General features: G+C 42.1%; 1 protein-coding gene across 1 annotated transcript in view; it reads left to right on the plus strand.

Annotated features, from left to right (window-relative positions):
• Nucleotides 1-19,576, plus strand: part of Alk (ALK receptor tyrosine kinase) — a 718,836-nt gene that overhangs the window by 379,467 nt on the left and 319,793 nt on the right. Inside the window, exon 4 of the mRNA XM_052186316.1 lies at nucleotides 18,713-18,914. Coding sequence (XP_052042276.1) covers nucleotides 18,713-18,914 — 202 coding nt within the window. The remainder of the gene's footprint in view (nucleotides 1-18,712; nucleotides 18,915-19,576) is intronic.

Consider the following 19,576-nt stretch of genomic DNA (forward strand, 5'->3'; position numbering starts at 1 on the left):
TGGGTGACACTGAGCCCCATCACATAGATGGCACAGGACACACAGCTGCATTTTCCCTCACACTGGGGCTCCATGGTTTGCTATGTCCATGGCCCATGTTCTTGCTCTGAGAGCCAACATACCTGGAATCATGAAACTCGAGGGCTTAGTAATTGCGATAATCAATATCATCCACAGCACCTAGATTCACGCAGGACATTCTGGACATGTCAGTCTGTGGGTAGCTGTCTAGATTCTGTTGTTAGGGTAGGAAGACACAGCTAAATGTGAGTGGCTAATATTCCAGACTGAAGGAAAAAGAGAAAGAAAAGGACCTGAGACAGGCGCTCGTTCGCTACTCTCTGCTTCCTGACTACATGTGCAGTGTGAGCAGCTACACCAGCCCCGGCTGCCAGGACTCCCCTGCCATCATGGAGTGGAGTCTCAAACTGTGAGCCACCAGAAACCCTTCCTTCTTAATTGATCTTGTCAAGTATGCTGTCATGGAAACACGAGAAACAACCGACACCCTAGTGTAGGTCTGAGATTTTATGAGGCTCCTGCAAGGAAAGAGAAACAATGGTTTTAAAAACGGGGGGCGGGGGGTGAAAAATTAGAGTCCACAGAGATGGATCCGAGGTTAAAAGGCAGTACTGCTCTTGCAGAGGATCCCAGTTCAGTCCCCACCATCCATCAGGCAACTCACAACTACCTGTAAGCAGCACTTATAGATCTGACACCCCCTGCTGGCCTATGCAAATGACTGCATACACACACACACACACACACACACACACACACACAATTTAAAAAGAAAAGAAAATCTTTTAAAATTTCTACTATAAGTAATCAATGGAATACACAGAAAATGTAGTGAAGTCTGCTACTTCGTTGCTAACACGTAACAATGAAGACTGTCTACTCTTGACATCTAGGTATTGAAATAAAGCACAAATTGAACAATCTGGTTCCAGGGCTGAGAATATAGTTGAAAAGAGAAAACTCTGCCACTCTGTTGAGAGACACTCTGCCCCCGGCTGGCTCCACCCCTCCCGTGCATTCATCGGCAGATGCCCTCCTTCCTCCTGCTTTCTCCTTGAATTAAATCAATTATTTCATTTTTATCCGGTCCCTCTTTCTCCCTCTCATCACATCGAGTGCTGTTCTCTCTTCCTTGAGGATTTCCAAAATGAGCTCTCAGGGAGAAAAAGGGTTCCCAGCACCTTGGCTTCTGTTTCCTTCTATTTCTTTGCTTTGTTTTCATTATCTTTACTTGCTGACTTCCCAGGACACATATTCAGTATGCAGAAGTTATTGGCTTTTCTTCCTTTTCCTAAGTGAAAATCTGTGGGTTAAAATGAAAACAGCTATCTGCCTCCGTTAAATAATAGTTTATTCTTTTTAACAGGGTCAGAGATCTGAAGGGAGATATATAAAAACACACTCATATGCACACAGATATGCATCTGTAGATACATGGGGGAACATAAATATATACATTTATCTGTCTTTATATCTGTCCACCTATACCAAAATATTACTATGCACACAATCATAAATATATCTTATCATTATTATTGAGAAACTTTGCCTCAATTAACTTGAACCTTAGAAATTGGTTTGCATTTTTAGTTTATTGAAATTTATTAACTGTGCAAGTGTGTCAATACTTCTGGGCTGCAACTGGACTCATTGTGTTATGAATAATAATAATATCACGAAAACTCAACACTCTACCTTCCTTACCCCCTTAAATGAGTGCAATTGTTTTTTTTTACTGTTTGATTTCAGAAGCTAATATTATTTCACTTCAAAGTACTTCTCTTCCAAGTAAAGGCTGAGAATAGGAATCTATTTAAGTCCTAGAGGAGGAAGAGCACAGAGGTAATTCCAAATATTTCATATGGAAACCAAGTACCCGAGTCCCAGTGCACTGGAGCAGGATCCTAACACTGCCCAGCTGCCTTCTGCAGCACCTAGATATGGCCAGGCACTGTGCTGAGCTGTCTTCCTAGATAAGGACATGACTAAACTAAATGTTTTCTAGAAATCTCTGGCTCTTTGGTGCTCTGTGTGTTGACGATGCCCCTCTTGGGAAAGCATGCCAGTGAAGATGACTTTACCTACTATCCTAAATTTCGAAGTTCTCCTCATGAGTCAGGGCTACAAAGGGTAGGAGAATTTGGATTTGGAAAATAAACAGTAAGAAAAATTTTCCCAGGACATCATTACTTTGGCTAATGCATAGAGCGGAATGAACAGACTCCCCAGGGCGATCTAGCCAGTGTGGGACCATCCTAAGCTCCAAAAATGAGTTCAAAATTAGGCCCCACCTCCCTTTGTAACCTCAGGGAAAGACAAATAGGAGGTTGAGATTGGTTGTTGGGCCTGATCCTCAGCGTTTTGAGAGTGCAGAGGAGGAGGATGGTGAGATGCACAGGCAGCAAAACACAAGGCTTGGCTGAAAACATCCTCACAGATGCTCATCATAGACAGCCTGATTCTGAGTATTGTGTCATTGTTTGGTTAGCAATCTGAAAACCTTGTTCTGAATTCCAGATGCACTACTACTGTGCATCGGTCTTTGGGCAAATCTTCAACTTCTGTGCTTTGGAGATTTCCCCCACTACAACAAGCAATTAACCTACTGACCACCATATTTAGTTTAAATGACATTCCCAAAGTCAGATATGGGATCAAATTAAGAGTCTCCTCAGTCCTGGATATCCCAACCCATCAGAAAAGCAAGACTCTGATGTAAAAATCACGTCTCATGATGATGATAGAAGACTTTAAGAAGGACATGAATAACTCACTTAAAGAAATACAAGCGAACACAGGTAAAAGAACACAGCCCTTAAAGAGGAAACACAAAAATCCCTTAAAGAATTACAGGAAAACACAAAAACACAGGTGAAAGAATTGAACAAAATCATCCAGGATCTAAAAATGGAAATAGAAACAATAAAGAAATCACATAGGGAGACAAACCTGGGGATAAAAAACCTAGCAAAGAGATCAGGAGTCATGGATGCAAGAGACTATAAGAGAAAGAACAGAGAATCTCATGTACAGAAGATACCATAGAAAACATTGACATAACAGTGAAAGAAAATGCAAAACTGCAAAAAGCTCCTAACCCAAAACATCCAGGAAATCCAGGACAAAATGAGAAGATCAAACCTAAGGATTATAGGTATAGAAGAGAGTAAAGATTTCCAGCTTAAAGGGCCAGTAAATGTCTTCAACAAAATTATAGAAGAAAACTTCCCTAACCTAAAGAAAGAGATGACCATGAACATAATTTTACAGAACTCCAAATAAATTGAACCAGAAAAGAAATTCCTCCCATCATATAATAATCAAAATACCAAATGCACTAAACAAAGAAAGAATATTAAAAGTCATAAGGGAAAAAGGTCAAGTAACATATAAAGGCAGACCTATCAGAATTACACCAGAGTTCGCACCAAAGACTATGAAAGCCAGAAGATCCTGGCACATGTAATACAGACCCCCAGAGAACACAAATGCCAGCCCAAACTACTATAGCTAGTAAAACTCTCAATTACCATACATAAAGAAATCAAGATATTCCATGACAAAACCAAATTTATACAATTATCTTTCCACAATCCAGTCCTACAAAGGATAATAGAAAACACCAATACAAGGAGGGAAACAACACCCTAAAAAAATTGGGAAAGTAATCTTCTTTCAACAAACCCAAATGAAGACAGTCACACAAATATAAAAAAAATCAAAACAAACAGGAAGCAACAATCACTATTCCTTAATATCTCTTAGCATCAATGGACTTAATTCCCCAATAAAAAGACATAGACTGGATATATAAACAGGACCCAGCATTTTGCTGCAAACAGGAAATGCACCTTAGTGTCAAACACTAACTCAGAGTAAAGGGCTGGAAAACAATTTTTCAAGAAAATGACATCAAGAAACAAGCTGGAGTAGCCATTCGCATATCGGATAAAATCAACTTTCAACCAAAAGTCATCAAAAAAGGTAAGGAAAGACACTTCATACTCATCAAAGGAAAAATCCACCAAGAAAAACTCTCAATTCTGAACATCAATGCTCCAAATGCAAGGGTACTCACGTTCATAAAAGGAACTTTACTAAAGTTCAAAGCTACATTGCATCTCACATATAAATTGTGGGAGACTTCAACAGCCCACTCTCATCAATGGACAGATCATGGAAACATAAACTAAACACAGTGGAACTAACAGAAGTTATGGACCAAATGGATTTAACATATATATATATACATATATATATATATATATATGTATATATATATATATAACATTGCATCCTAAATCAAAAGAATATACCTTCTTCTCAGCACCTCATGGTACCTTCCCCAAAACTGACCATATAATCGGTCACAAATAAGATGTCAACAGATATAAGATTGAAATAATCTCATGCCTTCTATCAGATCACTACAGAATAAGGCTGGTCTTGAATAGAAATAAGAACAACAGAAAGCCCTCAGGGAAGATGAACAACATTCTACTTGATGATAACTTGATCAAGGAAGAACTAAAGAAAGAAATGAAAGACTTTTTAGAATTTATTGAAAATGAAGGTACAACATACTCTAACTTATGGCACATGATGAAAGCAGTGCTAAGAGGAAAACTCATAACTCTGAGTGCCTCCAAAAGGAAACTGGTGAAAATATACACTAGCAACTTAACAGTATACCTGAAATCTCTAGAACAAAAAGAAGCAAATATACCCAAGAGGAGTAGAAGGCCAGAAATAATCAAACTCAGGGCTAAAATCAACCAAGTAGAAACAAAAGGAACTATAAAAGAATCAACAAAACCAGGAGCTGGTTCTTTGAGGAAATCAACAAGATAGATAAACCCTTAGCTAGACTAAGCAAAGAGCACAGGGACAGTATCCAAATTCACAAAATCAAAATGAAAAAGGAGATACAACAACAGAAACTGAGGAAATTCAAAAAGATCATGAGATCCTACTAGAAAAGGCTATACTCAACACAACAGGAAAATCTGGACAAAATAGACAATTTCCTAGACAAATACCAGGTGCCAAAGTTAAAACTAGATCAGATAGACCATCTAAAGAGTCCCATAACCCCTAAAGAAATAGAAGCAGTCATTAAAAGTTTCCAACCCCCCCCCCCAAAAAAAAGTCCAGGAAAAGATGGGTTTAGTGCAGATTCTATCAGACCTTCAAAGAAGACCTAATTCCAATACTCTTCATGCTATTTCACAAAGTAGAAACAGAAGGAACACTACCCAATTCATTTGCCATAGTTACTCTGATATGAAAACCTCACAAAGACCCAACAAAAAAAGAGAACTTCAATTTCCCTTATGAATATCAATGCAAAAATACTCAATAAAATTCTTGCAAACTGAATCTAAGAACACATCAAAATGACCATTCTCCATGATCAAGTAAGCTTTATCCCACAGATACAGAGATGATTCAATATACAGCAATCCATCAATGTAATCCATGACATAAACAAACTCAAAGAAAAATCCACATGAACATTTCATTAAATGCTGAAAAAGCATTTGACAAAATTCAACATTCCTTCATGTTAATAGTCTTGGGAAGATCAGGAATTCAAGGCCCACACCTCAACATAGTAAAAGTAATATACAGCAAACCAGTAGCCAACATCAAACTAAATGGAGAGAAACTTGAAGCAACCCCACTAAAATCAGGGACTAGACAAGGCCACCCTCTCCCTCCCTATCTATTCAATATAGTACTTGAAGTCCTAGCTAGAGCAATTTAGACAACATAAGGAGATCAAAGGGATACAAATTGAAAAGGAAGAAGTCAAAATATCACTATTTGCAGATGATATGATAGTATACTTAAATGACCCCATAAATTCAACCTGAGAGCTCCTAAAGCTGATAAACAACTTCAGCAAAGTGGCCAGATATAAAATTAACTCAAACAAATCAGTAGCCTTCCTCTACTCAAAGGATAAAAAGGCTGAGAAAGACATTAGAGAAACGACATCCTTCACAATAGTCACAAACAATATAAAGTATCTTGGTGTGACTCTAACCAAACAAGTGAAAGATCTGTATGATAAGAACTTCAAGTCTCTGAAGAAAGAAATTGAAGAAGACCTCAGAAGATGGAAAGATCTACCATGCTCGTGGATGGGCAGGATTAATATAGTAAAAATGACCATCATGCTAAAAAGCAATCTATAGATTCAATGCAATCCCCATCAAAATTCAAACTCAATCCTTCATATAGTTAGAAAGAACAATTCTCAAATTTATTTGGAATAACAAAAAACCCAGGATAGCGAAAACAATTCTCAACAATAAAAAAGCTTCTGGGGGAATCAGTATCCCGAACCTCAAGCTGTACGGCAGAGCAATAGTGATAAAAACTGAATTGTATTGATATAGAGACAGGCAGGTAGATCAATGGAACAGAATTGAAGAACCAGAAATGAACCCACACACCTATGGTCACTTGATCTTTAACAAAGGAGCTAAAACCATCCAGTGGAATAAAGACTGAATTTTCAACAATTGATGCTGGTTCAACTGGAGGTCAACACATAGAAGAATGCAAATCGATCCATTCTTATCTCCCTGTACAAAGCTCAAGTCTAAGTGGATCAAGAACCTCCACATAAAACTAGACACACTAAATCTAACAGAGGAGAAATTGGGGGAAAGTCTCTAACACATGGGCATAGGGGAAAAGTTCCTGAACAAAACACCTATGGCTTATGCTCTAAGATAAAAAATTGACAAATGGGACCTCATAAAATTGCAAAGCTTCTGTAAGGGAAAGGACACTGTCAATAGGATAGAACAGCAATCAACAGACTGGGAAGAAGATCTTTAACAATCCTACATCCCATAGAGGGCTAATATCCAATATATACAAAGAACTCAAGAAGTTAGACTCCAGAAAAACAAATAGTCATATTAAAAAATGGGGAATAGCAATAAACACAGAATTCTCAACTGAGGAAACTCCAAGGTCTGAGAAGCACCTAAACAAATATTCAACATCCTTAGTCATCATTAAAATGCAAATCAAAACCACCTCACACCAGCCAGAATGGCTAAGATGAAAAACTCAGATGACAGCAGATGCTGGTGAGGATATAGAGAAAAAGGAATGCTCCTCCATTGCTAGTGGGATTCCAAACTGGTACAACCATTCTGGAAATCAGTCTGGTTGTTCCTCAGAAAATTGGACATAGTATTGAGGACCCAGCTATGTCACTCCTCGGCATACACCCAGAAGATGCTCCAGCATGTAGTAAGGACACATGCTCCACTATGTTCATTGAAGCCACATATATAATAGCTGGAAGCTGGAAAGAACCCAGATGTCCCTCAACAAAGGAATGGATACAGAAAATGTGGTACATTTACACCATGAAGTACCACTCAGATATTAAAAACAATGACTTCATGAAATTCACAGGCAAATGAATGGAACTTGAAAATATCATCCTGAGTGAGGTATCTCAGTCACAAAAGAAGAAACATGGTTTGTACTCACTGATATATATATATATATAATAAGTGTATATTAGTCCAAAAGTTCAGAATACCCAAGATTCAATTCATAGACCATATGAAGCCTAAGAAGAAGGAAAACCAAAATGTGGATGCTTCAGTGCTTTTTAGAAGGGTGAACAAAATACTAACAGAAGGAAATATGGAGACAAAGTGTGGAGCAGAGACCAAAGGAAAGGCCATCCGGAGACTGCCCCACCTGGGGGATCCATCCCATATACAGCCACCAAACCTGGACATTATTGTGGATGCCAGAAAGTGCTTGCTGATGGAAGCCTGATATGGCTGTCTCCTGAGAGACTCTGCCAGAGCCTGACAAAGACAGAGGCGGAAGCTTGCAGCCACCCATTGGAATGAGCACAGGGGTCCCCAAGAGAGGAGTTGGAGAAGGTACTGAAGGAGCTGAAGGGGAGTTGCAGCCTCATGGATGGAGCAACAGGCCTCATGGATGTTAACAAGTCAGACTCCCCAGAGCTCCTGGGGACTGGACCACCAGCCAAAGACTACACACGGAGCAACCCATGGCACTGGCCACATACGTGTCAGAGGATGGCCTTGTTGGACATCAGTGGGAGGAGAGGCCCTTGGGCCTGAGGGTGTTTGATGCCCTAGTGTAGGGGGTGCCTGTGTAGGAGGACAGGAGTGGGTGGGTGGGTGGGTGGGTGAGGGAGCAACCTCATAGAGGCAGGGAAAGGGGGTATGGGATAGAGCGTTTCCTAAGGGGAGACTTAGAAAAGGGAAAATATTTGAAATGTAAATAAAGAAGATATCTAATCCCCAGAATAAATAAATAAATAAATAAATAACCCCTCAAATAGAGACCAGTACAAAGAAGGCCTTCCACAGGCATGCTTCTGCCATATGGAGCTCGAGTTCATTATAAGATGGTCTGGAACTCAGACAAACATGGAGGAGATGAGATATTAAACTGTGGATGATACAGAAGTAGAAAGAAATGTAGACATGGATGCCAATAGATTATTCACCTCTGCCTTGCCTTCTCCTATGCTGTGATTGTTTCTTCTTACTCTGCAAATGATTTTGGAAAGAAACTAGACTCAAGAAGAGTTTCCATAGCACCCTTCATGCTGCATGCCACACAACCCCAAATGAGGTCTACAATGGAAGGAGTTTGTGCAGTGCCCCATTTTTTCATTCTACTTCTGAAGAGTCATAACATTTACTGACATCTTGGAGTTCCAAAAAGTCCTTTAGCAGAAGGGCTTGTTACTTTTGTTGAATCCTTGATTCCTGTGGTTCATCGGCTTACAGAGCTTTCTCATAATGTCTGTTAAGACCCCATACGGCAGCCGGGTGGTAGTGGTCCACATCTTTAGTCCCAGCACTTGGTAGGCAGAGGAAGGTGGATCTCTGTGAGTTCGAGGACAGCCTGGGCTATCCCATGATAGCCAGGGCTACACTGTCTCAAAAAGTCAAAAATCAAAACAAAAACAAAAACTAATACCCACATAACAGCATTGGCATCATGATCACTGAATGAATTATAGCTTACAACAATGAATTAATAGCTTGTTGCACTATGGACAATTAGCCAGTGATCCAGGGTGGTGTTTGATTGATTATGATAGAAATTCATGTACCCATGCATTTATTTATTCATGTTTTCACTCAAAGACTGTGATTAAGAGGCTTCTTGTCAGCAAGGCAGATTGAGCACACATGTGTCTTCCTTTCCTGAAGTCTTCCTAGCAGTATATATTAAGAGTTCAATAGAGGAACAAATCCTGAATCATAATCGTAACAGGATAGGAGGCTCAAGTATCTCCTTATGCACAAACAGAAACTGTGGATGGAGGAGTAGAGGGCCAATAGTACAAGGGAGGCACCCCACACACCTGCTGAGACCAGGAGAAGGGAGGGAGATGGCTGGAAGTAGAGCAAGGGCCAGAGGGATGAATGAGAAGTGTGTCCACTTCTGTGCTCCCCTCTCCTTGTCAATCACGGTTTCCAGAGAAAGGGGTAGGAGGACACTTACCTACTCATGGAGTTAGTGGAAAACAGAGTTCTCTCTAAAGAGTCCAAGTGGACTGAGACCATGGATGCACAGAGTGTCATGTCCTTCATGGTGGCACTGGGGAGAGAGACACCTGCAAAATGGCCTGCGTTTGTACTCAGGGAACTGGGAACATGAGGAACAACACCGCCTATGCTATGACCATACCTTCCTAGCCTTGCTCTGAATATGAGGAGCTGACCAATGATTGCCCATAGCAATAACAGCAGTTTGAAAAAGGGGCTCACACAGGAAAGGAAGACAAGCCAGGTGATACAATTAACTTGAAAGCTATCTCTTTCAAGACTATTGGGTAATTAAAAAAAAAATCAGAGAAACAGCAAAACATTGGCCTGAAGTGAAGGCGACAAACCTTTGTGCTTTTCTTTTCAGAAAGCCCAGCCCATGCCACCAGTGAATTCTTATGAAGGTAGGCATGTAGATGTATTGACCTCAAATCTCAGAACTTTTGGTTAAGAAAGTACGAAGAAGTTACAAATAAAATAAGCATCAGTCTTATCTTCTGTCTCACGGACTCTAGAAAATTCTAAAGCCAGGTCTTCCAATCTCAGAGGCACCAGAGGCATGCTTTCTAATATGGGAACCAGAGTGGGGGGCGGGGGGGGGGGAACTGCTAGTCAGCCAAGTCTGAACTTGAAATAAAGAAAAAAAGTCAAATATTCAAAGATCTTCAAGGAAGCCTCTCTCTAAAGAAATTCCTTGAACATAGGGAAGGGGACATAAATATAATACACATATGTGGATTTTTTAAAAAAATTATTTTAATTTTTTAAAAGACAGTGTGACTAGCAGAATCTGGGAGAGAAGACATTTCAGAACTATTGCTGTACCAGAGGCTCAGGATGCAGAGTTCATGGGGGGGGGGAGGTCAGAATCTGCAGGGAGAAAAGCAGGGATGTGGGTGACATGCAGAAGGAGAGGCAGATAGAAAACAAATTAAAGGGGAAAAGCAGTTAAGGTTCTGGGGCCCTGGGACTTCTCAAAGAAGTCATGATTCCATTTGTGGCCCAATTTTGACAAGTGACTGTGTGTGTGTGTGTGTGTGTGTGTGCGCGCGCGCGCATGCGCGCGCGCGCGCGCGTTTGTGTAAGAGAGAAAAACAGAGTCAGAGACAGAAAGGGAGGAAGAAAGAAAATTCAGTTGATACCATTGATGCTTGAAGCAGTTTCCTTGTCATAGTTTATCTTCTAAACCTATAGAGAAGATCAGAAATATAACTCATTTACTGCAGTAAATAAATACATAATAAATATAAATAAATAAATATGCGCCAGTATAAAAGTCCTGTTTATTGATTTTTGATGTTTGGCATCAACCAGTAAACAGAACAGAAAAGCCTTAATCATTCTTACACAACCTTGAGAAGGTGAAGAAGAAATATAGCTGACTCGGGATGGCAGTAGGATGAGTCAGGAAGACAGGAGCAAGGTGACTAATAACCTAGCTGGCCGCAGCTGCTGTCTAAACTTGCAGAACAAGCAGAGGGGGGTGGGGCTCTTGTAAAGTTTAAATGGTAAGCAATTGCAAACAAGAAGAAGATGTTTTAAAAATTCAGGCAAGGGCTGAGAGTGCGGTTCAATGATAGGATGCTCTTCTAACATGTCCGAAGCCCTTGGCTTGATGGCCAGCAGAGCCCAAGACCTCAAGTTCAATAAAAATCAAGAAGATTTTTAAAATGGATAATGGCATATTGCTCTACTTATAGAGTAATATATCTTTCAGCCTTATCAGAGAAGTTTCTATTTGTGGAAGATGGTGACTAACACAGAGACTGGCCACTGGGCAGGGCTTACAGAACAAGAGACTGAGGTGTGTTCAGCTCTAAAGGAGACATGGCTATTACAGCCCCTCTTCCCGAGGCTCAGGGAAGAGGAGGCGGGAAGACTGTAAGAGTCAGAGGCTGTGGATGACTATGAGGAACCAGTGTCCTCCTGACACAGCAGGGAAGCTGCCCATCTGAGCTCAGTGGTCATGACAGCTACACAGGGCCTGTGCAAGCTCAAGCCAGGACGAATTCTATCATGGAGACAGGCACAGAGTCCCACCCCTGGCTAAGACATGTTAACAATTGATAGCTTCTGGGAGAGAAAGATTCGTTTTCTTTAAGAGTATTTAGGGCCTGGTAAGTGGACCAAGCCCCGGTAGAAAGCCACAACATTAAAGAATATATGTTCCAAGCCCAAGAAGGAGGAAGAACAAAGTATGGATCCTTTGATCCTCTGTAGAAAGGAGAAAAATACCCACAGAAGGAGATACAAAGACAAAAGGTTAAGCAGAGTCTGAGGGAAAGACCGTCCAGAGACTACCCCTGGGATGCATCCTATATACAGTTACAAAGCCCAGACACTATTGTGGATGCCCTCAAGTGCTGACTGACCAGAGCTGGATATAGCTATCACCTGGGAGGCTCTCCTAGTGCATGACAAATACAGAGGGGTACACTCTCAGCCAGCTATTGAACTGAGCACAGGGTCCCCAATGGGGGGAGCTAGAGAAAGGACCCAAGGAGCTAAAGGGGTTTGCAGCACCATAGGAGAAACAACAATACGAGTCACCCAATACTCCCAGAGCTCCCAGGGACAAAACCATCAACCAAAGAGTACACATGGAGTTACCCATGGATTTACCCATGGCTCCAGGCACATCAGCAGTAGAGGATGGTCTTGTTAGACACCAAAGGGAGGAGAGGCCCTTGGTCCTGGAAAGACTTGATGCCATAGTGTAGAGGAATACCAGGACAGGGAATCGGGGATGGGTGGATTGGGGAAGGGGACATGGCTTATGGGATTTTCGGGGTATAGGGGGAACCAGGAAAGGGGACAACATTTGAAATGTAAATTTAAAAAAAAAGATAAGCTAAAAGAAGCTGGGCAGTGGTGGAGCACGTCTTTAATCCCAGCACTTGGGAGACAGGCAGGCAGTTTTCTGAGTTCCAGGACAGACTGGTCTACAGAGTGAGTTCTAAGACAGCCAGGGTTACACAGAGAAACCCTCATAGGGGGAAAATCTATTGTAAAAAAAAAAAAGAAAGAAAAGAGAAAATGAATATATGTGCTGCCCAAATTGAACTTGATACAAAAGAGAAAAAAAAACACAAAACAAAAACCAAACCAAACCAAACCAAAACAAACAAACAAACAAAAACCCAAGGGAAAGAAGACACGGGACATGAATGGAGTGATTGGGGAAGGGAGCCTGAATGTGAGAGTAGTTGAGAGGAAATGAACATAATCAAAACAGACTGTGAAATTCTCAAGGAACTAATAAAAATAAAAGATCAAACAATTAAAACAGGTGCTATTATCTCTCTTATAAGATCATTAACGTGAAAATAAACTACAGTTGTACCCACAAATAACACTATTATCATGTCTTGAACAATGTGGGCAGCCACTTAAATAAATTAGAAATCCTCTCAAACATGCCTTCCAGGGTGTGGGACTTGGCTGGAGAAGCGGAATCTGGAGACCATTCCTTACAAATTAGTATTATAAATTACCCTTCCCTGTTTTGTTCTTGTATGTATTGCTTTGATATCTTAAGACTTGATTGAGTACCTATTGTGGTACTGTGTTAAGTACCAGAGAGGCCGAGGTAAGGCCAGTCTCAAGGTAGAAGACACAGGATGCTAGGCCAGGAGCCCTTCTTAGGAGAGAGGAAGGCGGCAGGATTCTCAGTTTACTCTGCTCGAAGTGTATTTGACCAATTGATTGAAACTGTTGGTGTAGAACCCTCAGAGAGATGAATTAGGGGAAGAAGTGTTTAGGACTTGGGGACTTGGGGACTTGACTCGGCTCCTAATATTCCAGTCAGGCAGATAGAATTACTGAGTTCCAAGCTGAAGGGATCCTGAGAGACAGGACTCAACCTTTTATTGAAGAAACAAAGAAAGCCTAACCCCAACAGAAATAGGGTTGAAACTCAGACCTTCCTATCGATTCCAATCAGTGCTAGATCAAAACTGCTTTGGGGCTGGAGGCTTGTGGATCAGAGCTATGTCTGCTCTTAGGTTCAGGGCCCAGGTTCAGTTCTTAGTATCCACATGGTGACTCATAACTACCTGAACACTCCAGCCCAAGGGATCTGATGCCCTCTCTGGCCTCTATGAGCAGTGGGCACCCTCTGGTGCAAAGAAATAACATACAGACAAAACATCCATCCACATAAAACAAACGATATTGCAATTAACAACAAACAACAGAACTTTCAAACTTAGACACCATGGTCCAATCAGGGCACCGACATTTTTCACATGTCTGCTATGGGTCAGGCACCGTCCTGGTCACTTGCTCCTGCCATTGGATTTCATCTTCAAGGCAGCCATATTTAAGGTAGACTGTATCCATATTGAACATGGGCAAACTAAAGTCTCAGAGACTTTAAATCATTTTTCAAAGGCCTATAATTAGACAGAAGCAGAACCTGAATCAGCAACAGTCTGTCTGACCTCTAACATCATGACCTTTAAACCTTTTGGTTCACGACTTTAGGTTTCTAGTTCATGCTTTATGTCCTATTGGTTGTGAGAAGAGCAATACCTTCCTATACTGGTGACCAGGAAAAATAATAATAATCATCAATACTGCTCACACTAAAGGAAACATGAGGCAGTCACTGTGGTCAGGCCCTTTCATCTACTTCTCTGGTCCCCTGAGCCTCCCCTCCCCCAGGGTGAAAACTTGTGTGGCCAGGCTACTATCCCTCTTAACTAGACAGGACATCAGGAGTCTCATCTTAGGTCCAAGATATTCTGAGTGAAGTAAACAAGGGAGGGGGGGAGAGACAGACAGAGAGAGACAGAGACAGAGAGACACACACACACACACACACACACAGAGACAGAGACACACAGAGAGAGAGAGACAGAGAGAGAGAGATCTTCACTGACTTTAAAAGATTTATACAGACAACATCCCAAGGAGCTTATGAAATGTATTTTTCCTTTTTGAGTGGAGGAAACTGCTGATGAAAAGATAGCGCTCAGCTTTGAGTTTCATTGAGATTGAAAATATTTTAAGCTATGTCTCTGATTGATAGTCCAGTTGCAAAAAAAAAATAGAACCATATAAACATCATCTCTCATATTAGAACCAGATAAGAAACCCATCCCCCAGTGAGCTTTCAGGAGCCCTGGTGTCGAGGTTCTGTGTTATTAATTATGGGGGCAGGCTTCCTATATGTTCCTGTGCCCAGAAGGAGAGGCAGCCATGAGGAGAGCCCCTAGATCCAACACCCCAGCAATGTCTACTGAATTCTTCAGGTTTCTTTACGTCCAGATACATGTCATCTTCCAGGAAAGGGGGGACACTGCCCTCCTTTCACCCACACTCGTTCCTGTGCAGCTCAACTGTCTGCCAACTCAGGCAGCACAGAGCCATTGCGCCTTTATTTGGAAATTAACACATGAGACATTGGACAATCTTCATTCTAACTGCAGACAGTATCCCCAAGAGTCCTGATTGAGACGATGCAATTGAGACTCTGTCTAGGAGCCCCACCCAGTCTGGACAACGGCACTGGAACCCAGCACAGGAAAAGTCAGACCTCCCAGATACCAGCACCCAACCTGTACCTTTCCTTACTAACATAGCAACACATTAAGTGGGGTGATTTAGTCACACTCTTGTGCTAATGTGGACTAGTGGAGGAGGAGGATACTGGTCTCCTGTCCTGCACAATCAGATGCGACTTCTGGAACGACTATGTTGACTATGTGACTTTCCTGCTCTGTGACTCTCTATTAGCCACAAAACTGCAGCAGAAATCTTCACCAAAGGGATAAATGCTCTGCGGCCCAGCAGCCCCTCTCCCTGGTCACCTTTTTCCTCTGTCTTCTCTCCATGCTTCCCATACTCCAGCCAAATAATTTTCTGCAAATATGTTTTTACTTACATATACTGGTTCTACCAGTGGTTTTTCTCCTCCTTTAAGACACAAGGTCAAGGGGTTGGAGAGGTGGCTCTGCAATTGAGCGCACTGGCTGCTCTTGCAGAGGGCAGGAGTTCAGTCCTGAGCACCTACTGGGAGAGCTCCAAGGGTCCTGGCACCTTCTGGATGTGATGGGCACTGCACCCACTTTTACAAACATGTTCTCTCTCTCTCTCTCTCTCTCTCTCTCTCTCTCTCTCTCTCTCTCTCTCTCTCTCTCTCTCCTTCTTCCCTTCCATTCCCCTTCCCATCCTTTTTCCTCTCCCCTACTACACACACAATTTAAAAATAAAGGGCATAACATTTGAAATGTAAATAAAGAATATAACCAATAAAAAGACAAAAAATACATTTTTTTAAAAGATAGAAGGTCAAGAGCTTTTCTTAACTTTTTTAAATGATGGATTTATTTTATGTGCGTGGTGTTTTGCCTGCATGGATATATAGGTATTGAGTGCATTCTTGGTACCATCAGAGGTCAGAAGAGGGTGTCAGATCCCCCTGGAACTAGAATTACCAGTAATTGTTAGTCACCATATGGGTCCTGCATCCTCTATAAAAACAGCCAATGTTCTTAACTGCCCAGCCATCTCTTTAGCCTTTAAGGAGGTCACAGTTCCTATATGGAGCTCCAGCCGCAACCCTGGTTTCCTAAAGTAGTAGTTCTCATTGTAGTGTCTGTGCTGCAAGTTGGTAACTTGGTTGCTGCCCTGTTCCTGCCAGTATGCCCAAGGCAGAGCCAGTGCTTAGATGGTTGCTCAGAATAATCAGCCAGTTAGAGAAATCTGGAGGCAGGTCAAAGTGAGGAAGGATCCTGTCCCACATCCACCAGCTCCTGTGCCCCCTCAAGGGCTCTTCTGGGTACCTGACCTACACAACACAGACAAAGCTTTGTCCTGACCACATTTTAGAATGACCCCTTTGATGCTAAGAAAGGTGTCAGGGAGAGCACTGCTTAGGATTCTGGACACCTGGCAGCTGGTCCTGACTGTCAACACCTTTGGAGGCATCACATCAGTGCCCCATCTGGGCTTACAGTCTACTTCTCTTGAGAAGCAAAGGGTGGTACCATGTGGCATGGCCAGTTCTGAGTCTGGGGTTCCAATCTCTTTTCTTTTGCTCTATGCCCATGATGAGAACATTCTCCTCCACTTTAAATTGAGGTTTAGATACAGATTATGTGATGTGAGTGATAAAACATTTTTCCCAATGCCTGTAGGCCATGCTGAAATGGTTCAACAGATACAGCATACAGATTCTAGCACTGACACCAGGTCCTTGCTCTGGCTCAGGGGCAATCTCACACTCACTTCACCCTTATTTTAACCTTAAATTACTTTTACCTAATTTTAACATGTTACAAGTTTCCCATAGAGTGACACTGTAAGCCTCAGAAATGGCTAGCTCCTGGTAAAGATTTTGCTCTTTCTTCTTCACTGTTCTTTACCACAGACCACTAGTTCATTCAGCCAGTTGGTAAATTGAATTGTGCAGAAGAAAACCTTGAAAAGTGCCAGGAATGGTTTAAGAAGGTTGAGCTCTCATTATCTTGTTCCCACAAGGGAAATCAGGGTTGTGAGACCATTTCTGCAGCAAAAGGAGCAGCATCTACATTGTAGCATCATTGTAGCATCCATTGTAGTCTACATTGTAGCACACATTTTAGCATCAATGCAGAAGTGCTATAAGCAAAATTAATGCATTGCAGAGAGTTCCTGGAGCAATAAAGCCCTGGCATGATTTTTATGAGGACAGTAATCCCCAAGAACGGCTGTTTCTTGTAGGTCATCTGGCCTGTGCCACTAGAATACAGTTCAGCTTGTCTCAGAAGGAAACTCTGCCACAAGTGTGGAACCAGTAGGGGATTTCTAGGGCTTTCTTTGTGGAAACAAGTTGCACATTCACATGACTCCATCTAAAATAGAGCTGAGGAGGATACTGAGTTCAGCAAAACCTTCCCACCCTGTTCTGTAAAAGAAAAACTAAGAGAGTTATTGTTTTGCCTAAAATCATTTAGCTAGTAAGCAAGGGGAAAGTCCTCTGCAACAGATGCCTATATTCCTGTTTTGTAGATTATAGAAAACCAACAAGCAAACAAACAAAACTCCCCCATGGCTGAAGGACACAGAGCTAGTTAAGTTGGGAACACTAACTTAACTATGAACGCTATGTCATAGTGTTCTATTGCTGTGAAAAGACACCATGAACATGGTAACTCCTACAAAGAAAAACATTTAATTGGAGCTTGCTTACAGTTTAAAGGCTTAGTCATTCTCATCACGGCAGGGAGCATGACGACACTCATGTAGACATGGCGCTGGGGAAGTTGCTGAGAGTTCTATATTCAGATCCACAGACAGCAAGAAAGGAGAGAATCACTGGGCCTGGCTTGGGCTTTTGAATACCTCAAAGCTCATCTCCAGTGACCTTCCTCCAACAAGACCACTCCTACTAATCCTTTCAAACAATTCCACTCCCAGGTGACCAAACGTTTAAATTTAAGATCCTCTGGCTGCCATTCTGATTCAAACCACTACAGGTTAGAACTTTGCCCCCAGAGATTATTGAGGCCTTTTGTTGCTACTTTGTTTCCAATCAAATTTCCCAGTAAAAGAAAGCTCAACTCAATCAGTTAACAAAACAAGCTACAAGTCTAGATTGGACAGATCTCCCACTACACTCCTCTATTTCCATCTATATCATTCCATATAACTTGCGGTTTCTCCAAGACCCCAGCTTCTCTCTCTGCAGCCTCTCCAGTTTTTTTCCCGTAGCTCCTCCCCTTCCTGTTTATCCCCCATTGTTCCTCCCCTAGACTCTCAGCTCCTCCCACTTCCTCCTGCCAAATCATTGACTCAAGCCTTTATTTGAAAAGTTAGGGTGGGGAGAAGGTTCATAAGGCAACTCCTCATCTGCAACCCCTCTGAGGAGTGGAATTAGCATCAAAATACAAGCCCAGGGCTCTCCACAAAGCCAAGTCCCAGGTCACCATCCACCTCCTCCAGGATGGACTGACTACCTTCAAGGAAAGGTTAGGAGGGAAAGAATGGGGCTGGGTATGTGCAGATAAGGCAAGAGACATCAGCCTCTCCGAGGTCACTTCTGTTGTTCTTCCCGCCCTTGCACAGAACCTCTGCTTGCCCTCCTGCTTGGACTTATCTTCAGACTCTGTTTCCTTTTCTCTTTCTAGGCTCCTTTCTCCTCCTGAACACCTCTGCAGATTCCAAGCATACCATTCTGAGCCCATGGATGAGAAGCAGTAGCGATCACTGCACGCTGGCTGTCTCGGTGCACAGACATCTACAACCTGCTGGGAGATATGTTGCCCAGCTCCTGCCCCACAATGAAGCTGGAAGAGAGATTCTTCTGGTGCCTACCCCAGGGAAACATGGGTAAGTCTTTCCTAAGGTCCAAATTGATTTTTAGAAGGTGATTTGGCTTTGGAATGCACATTTCCAGACTCTGACATCTACTTAAGACTCACAATTGTCCTTTAATGGGTAGGTCCAGATTGAACCATTACTGCTAATATCCCCCAGGTAGTGCCTCAGGCCTTGATCTGTGGGTTCCCCAGACTGCCCTGGCTAGTGGTCCTTCCAAAGGCCAGAGGACCAGCTGTCAGACTGGGCACTTAATGTGTGGATGTTAAAGATATTCATGCCCCGAGGTCCAGATGGAGCCAAGGAGCAAACAGCTAAAGAGAATGTTAAACAGCTGCCATGAAATCAATTTAATATACCAGAAAATAGGTTTTATCAACAGAATGTGGGCAAGGAAGGGAAAAGACAAAATAGTGCAACCACCCAAGCAGATCCTACGAGACCATGAGGCCTGAAAATGGGATTAGTCAGGGACACATCCCAGTGTTAACCTGTCAGAGGTTAGAAGAGAGCTTTGTTCTAGAACTTTTCAGATGTGTACAACCTTGCAATCACCCTTTCTGGAAATGTAACTTGCTTCCTCAGTGGTCCCTTGGGCTTCTATACGGAATGGCACGGGAAAGCAACTTGAGCTAGGCAGCTCTCTGCCTGCCTTTTTGTCTTCATTCCTTCTA

The sequence above is a fragment of the Apodemus sylvaticus genome, chromosome 6 (genome assembly GCF_947179515.1).
Source record: "Apodemus sylvaticus chromosome 6, mApoSyl1.1, whole genome shotgun sequence".
Lineage (NCBI taxonomy): Eukaryota > Metazoa > Chordata > Mammalia > Rodentia > Muridae > Apodemus > Apodemus sylvaticus.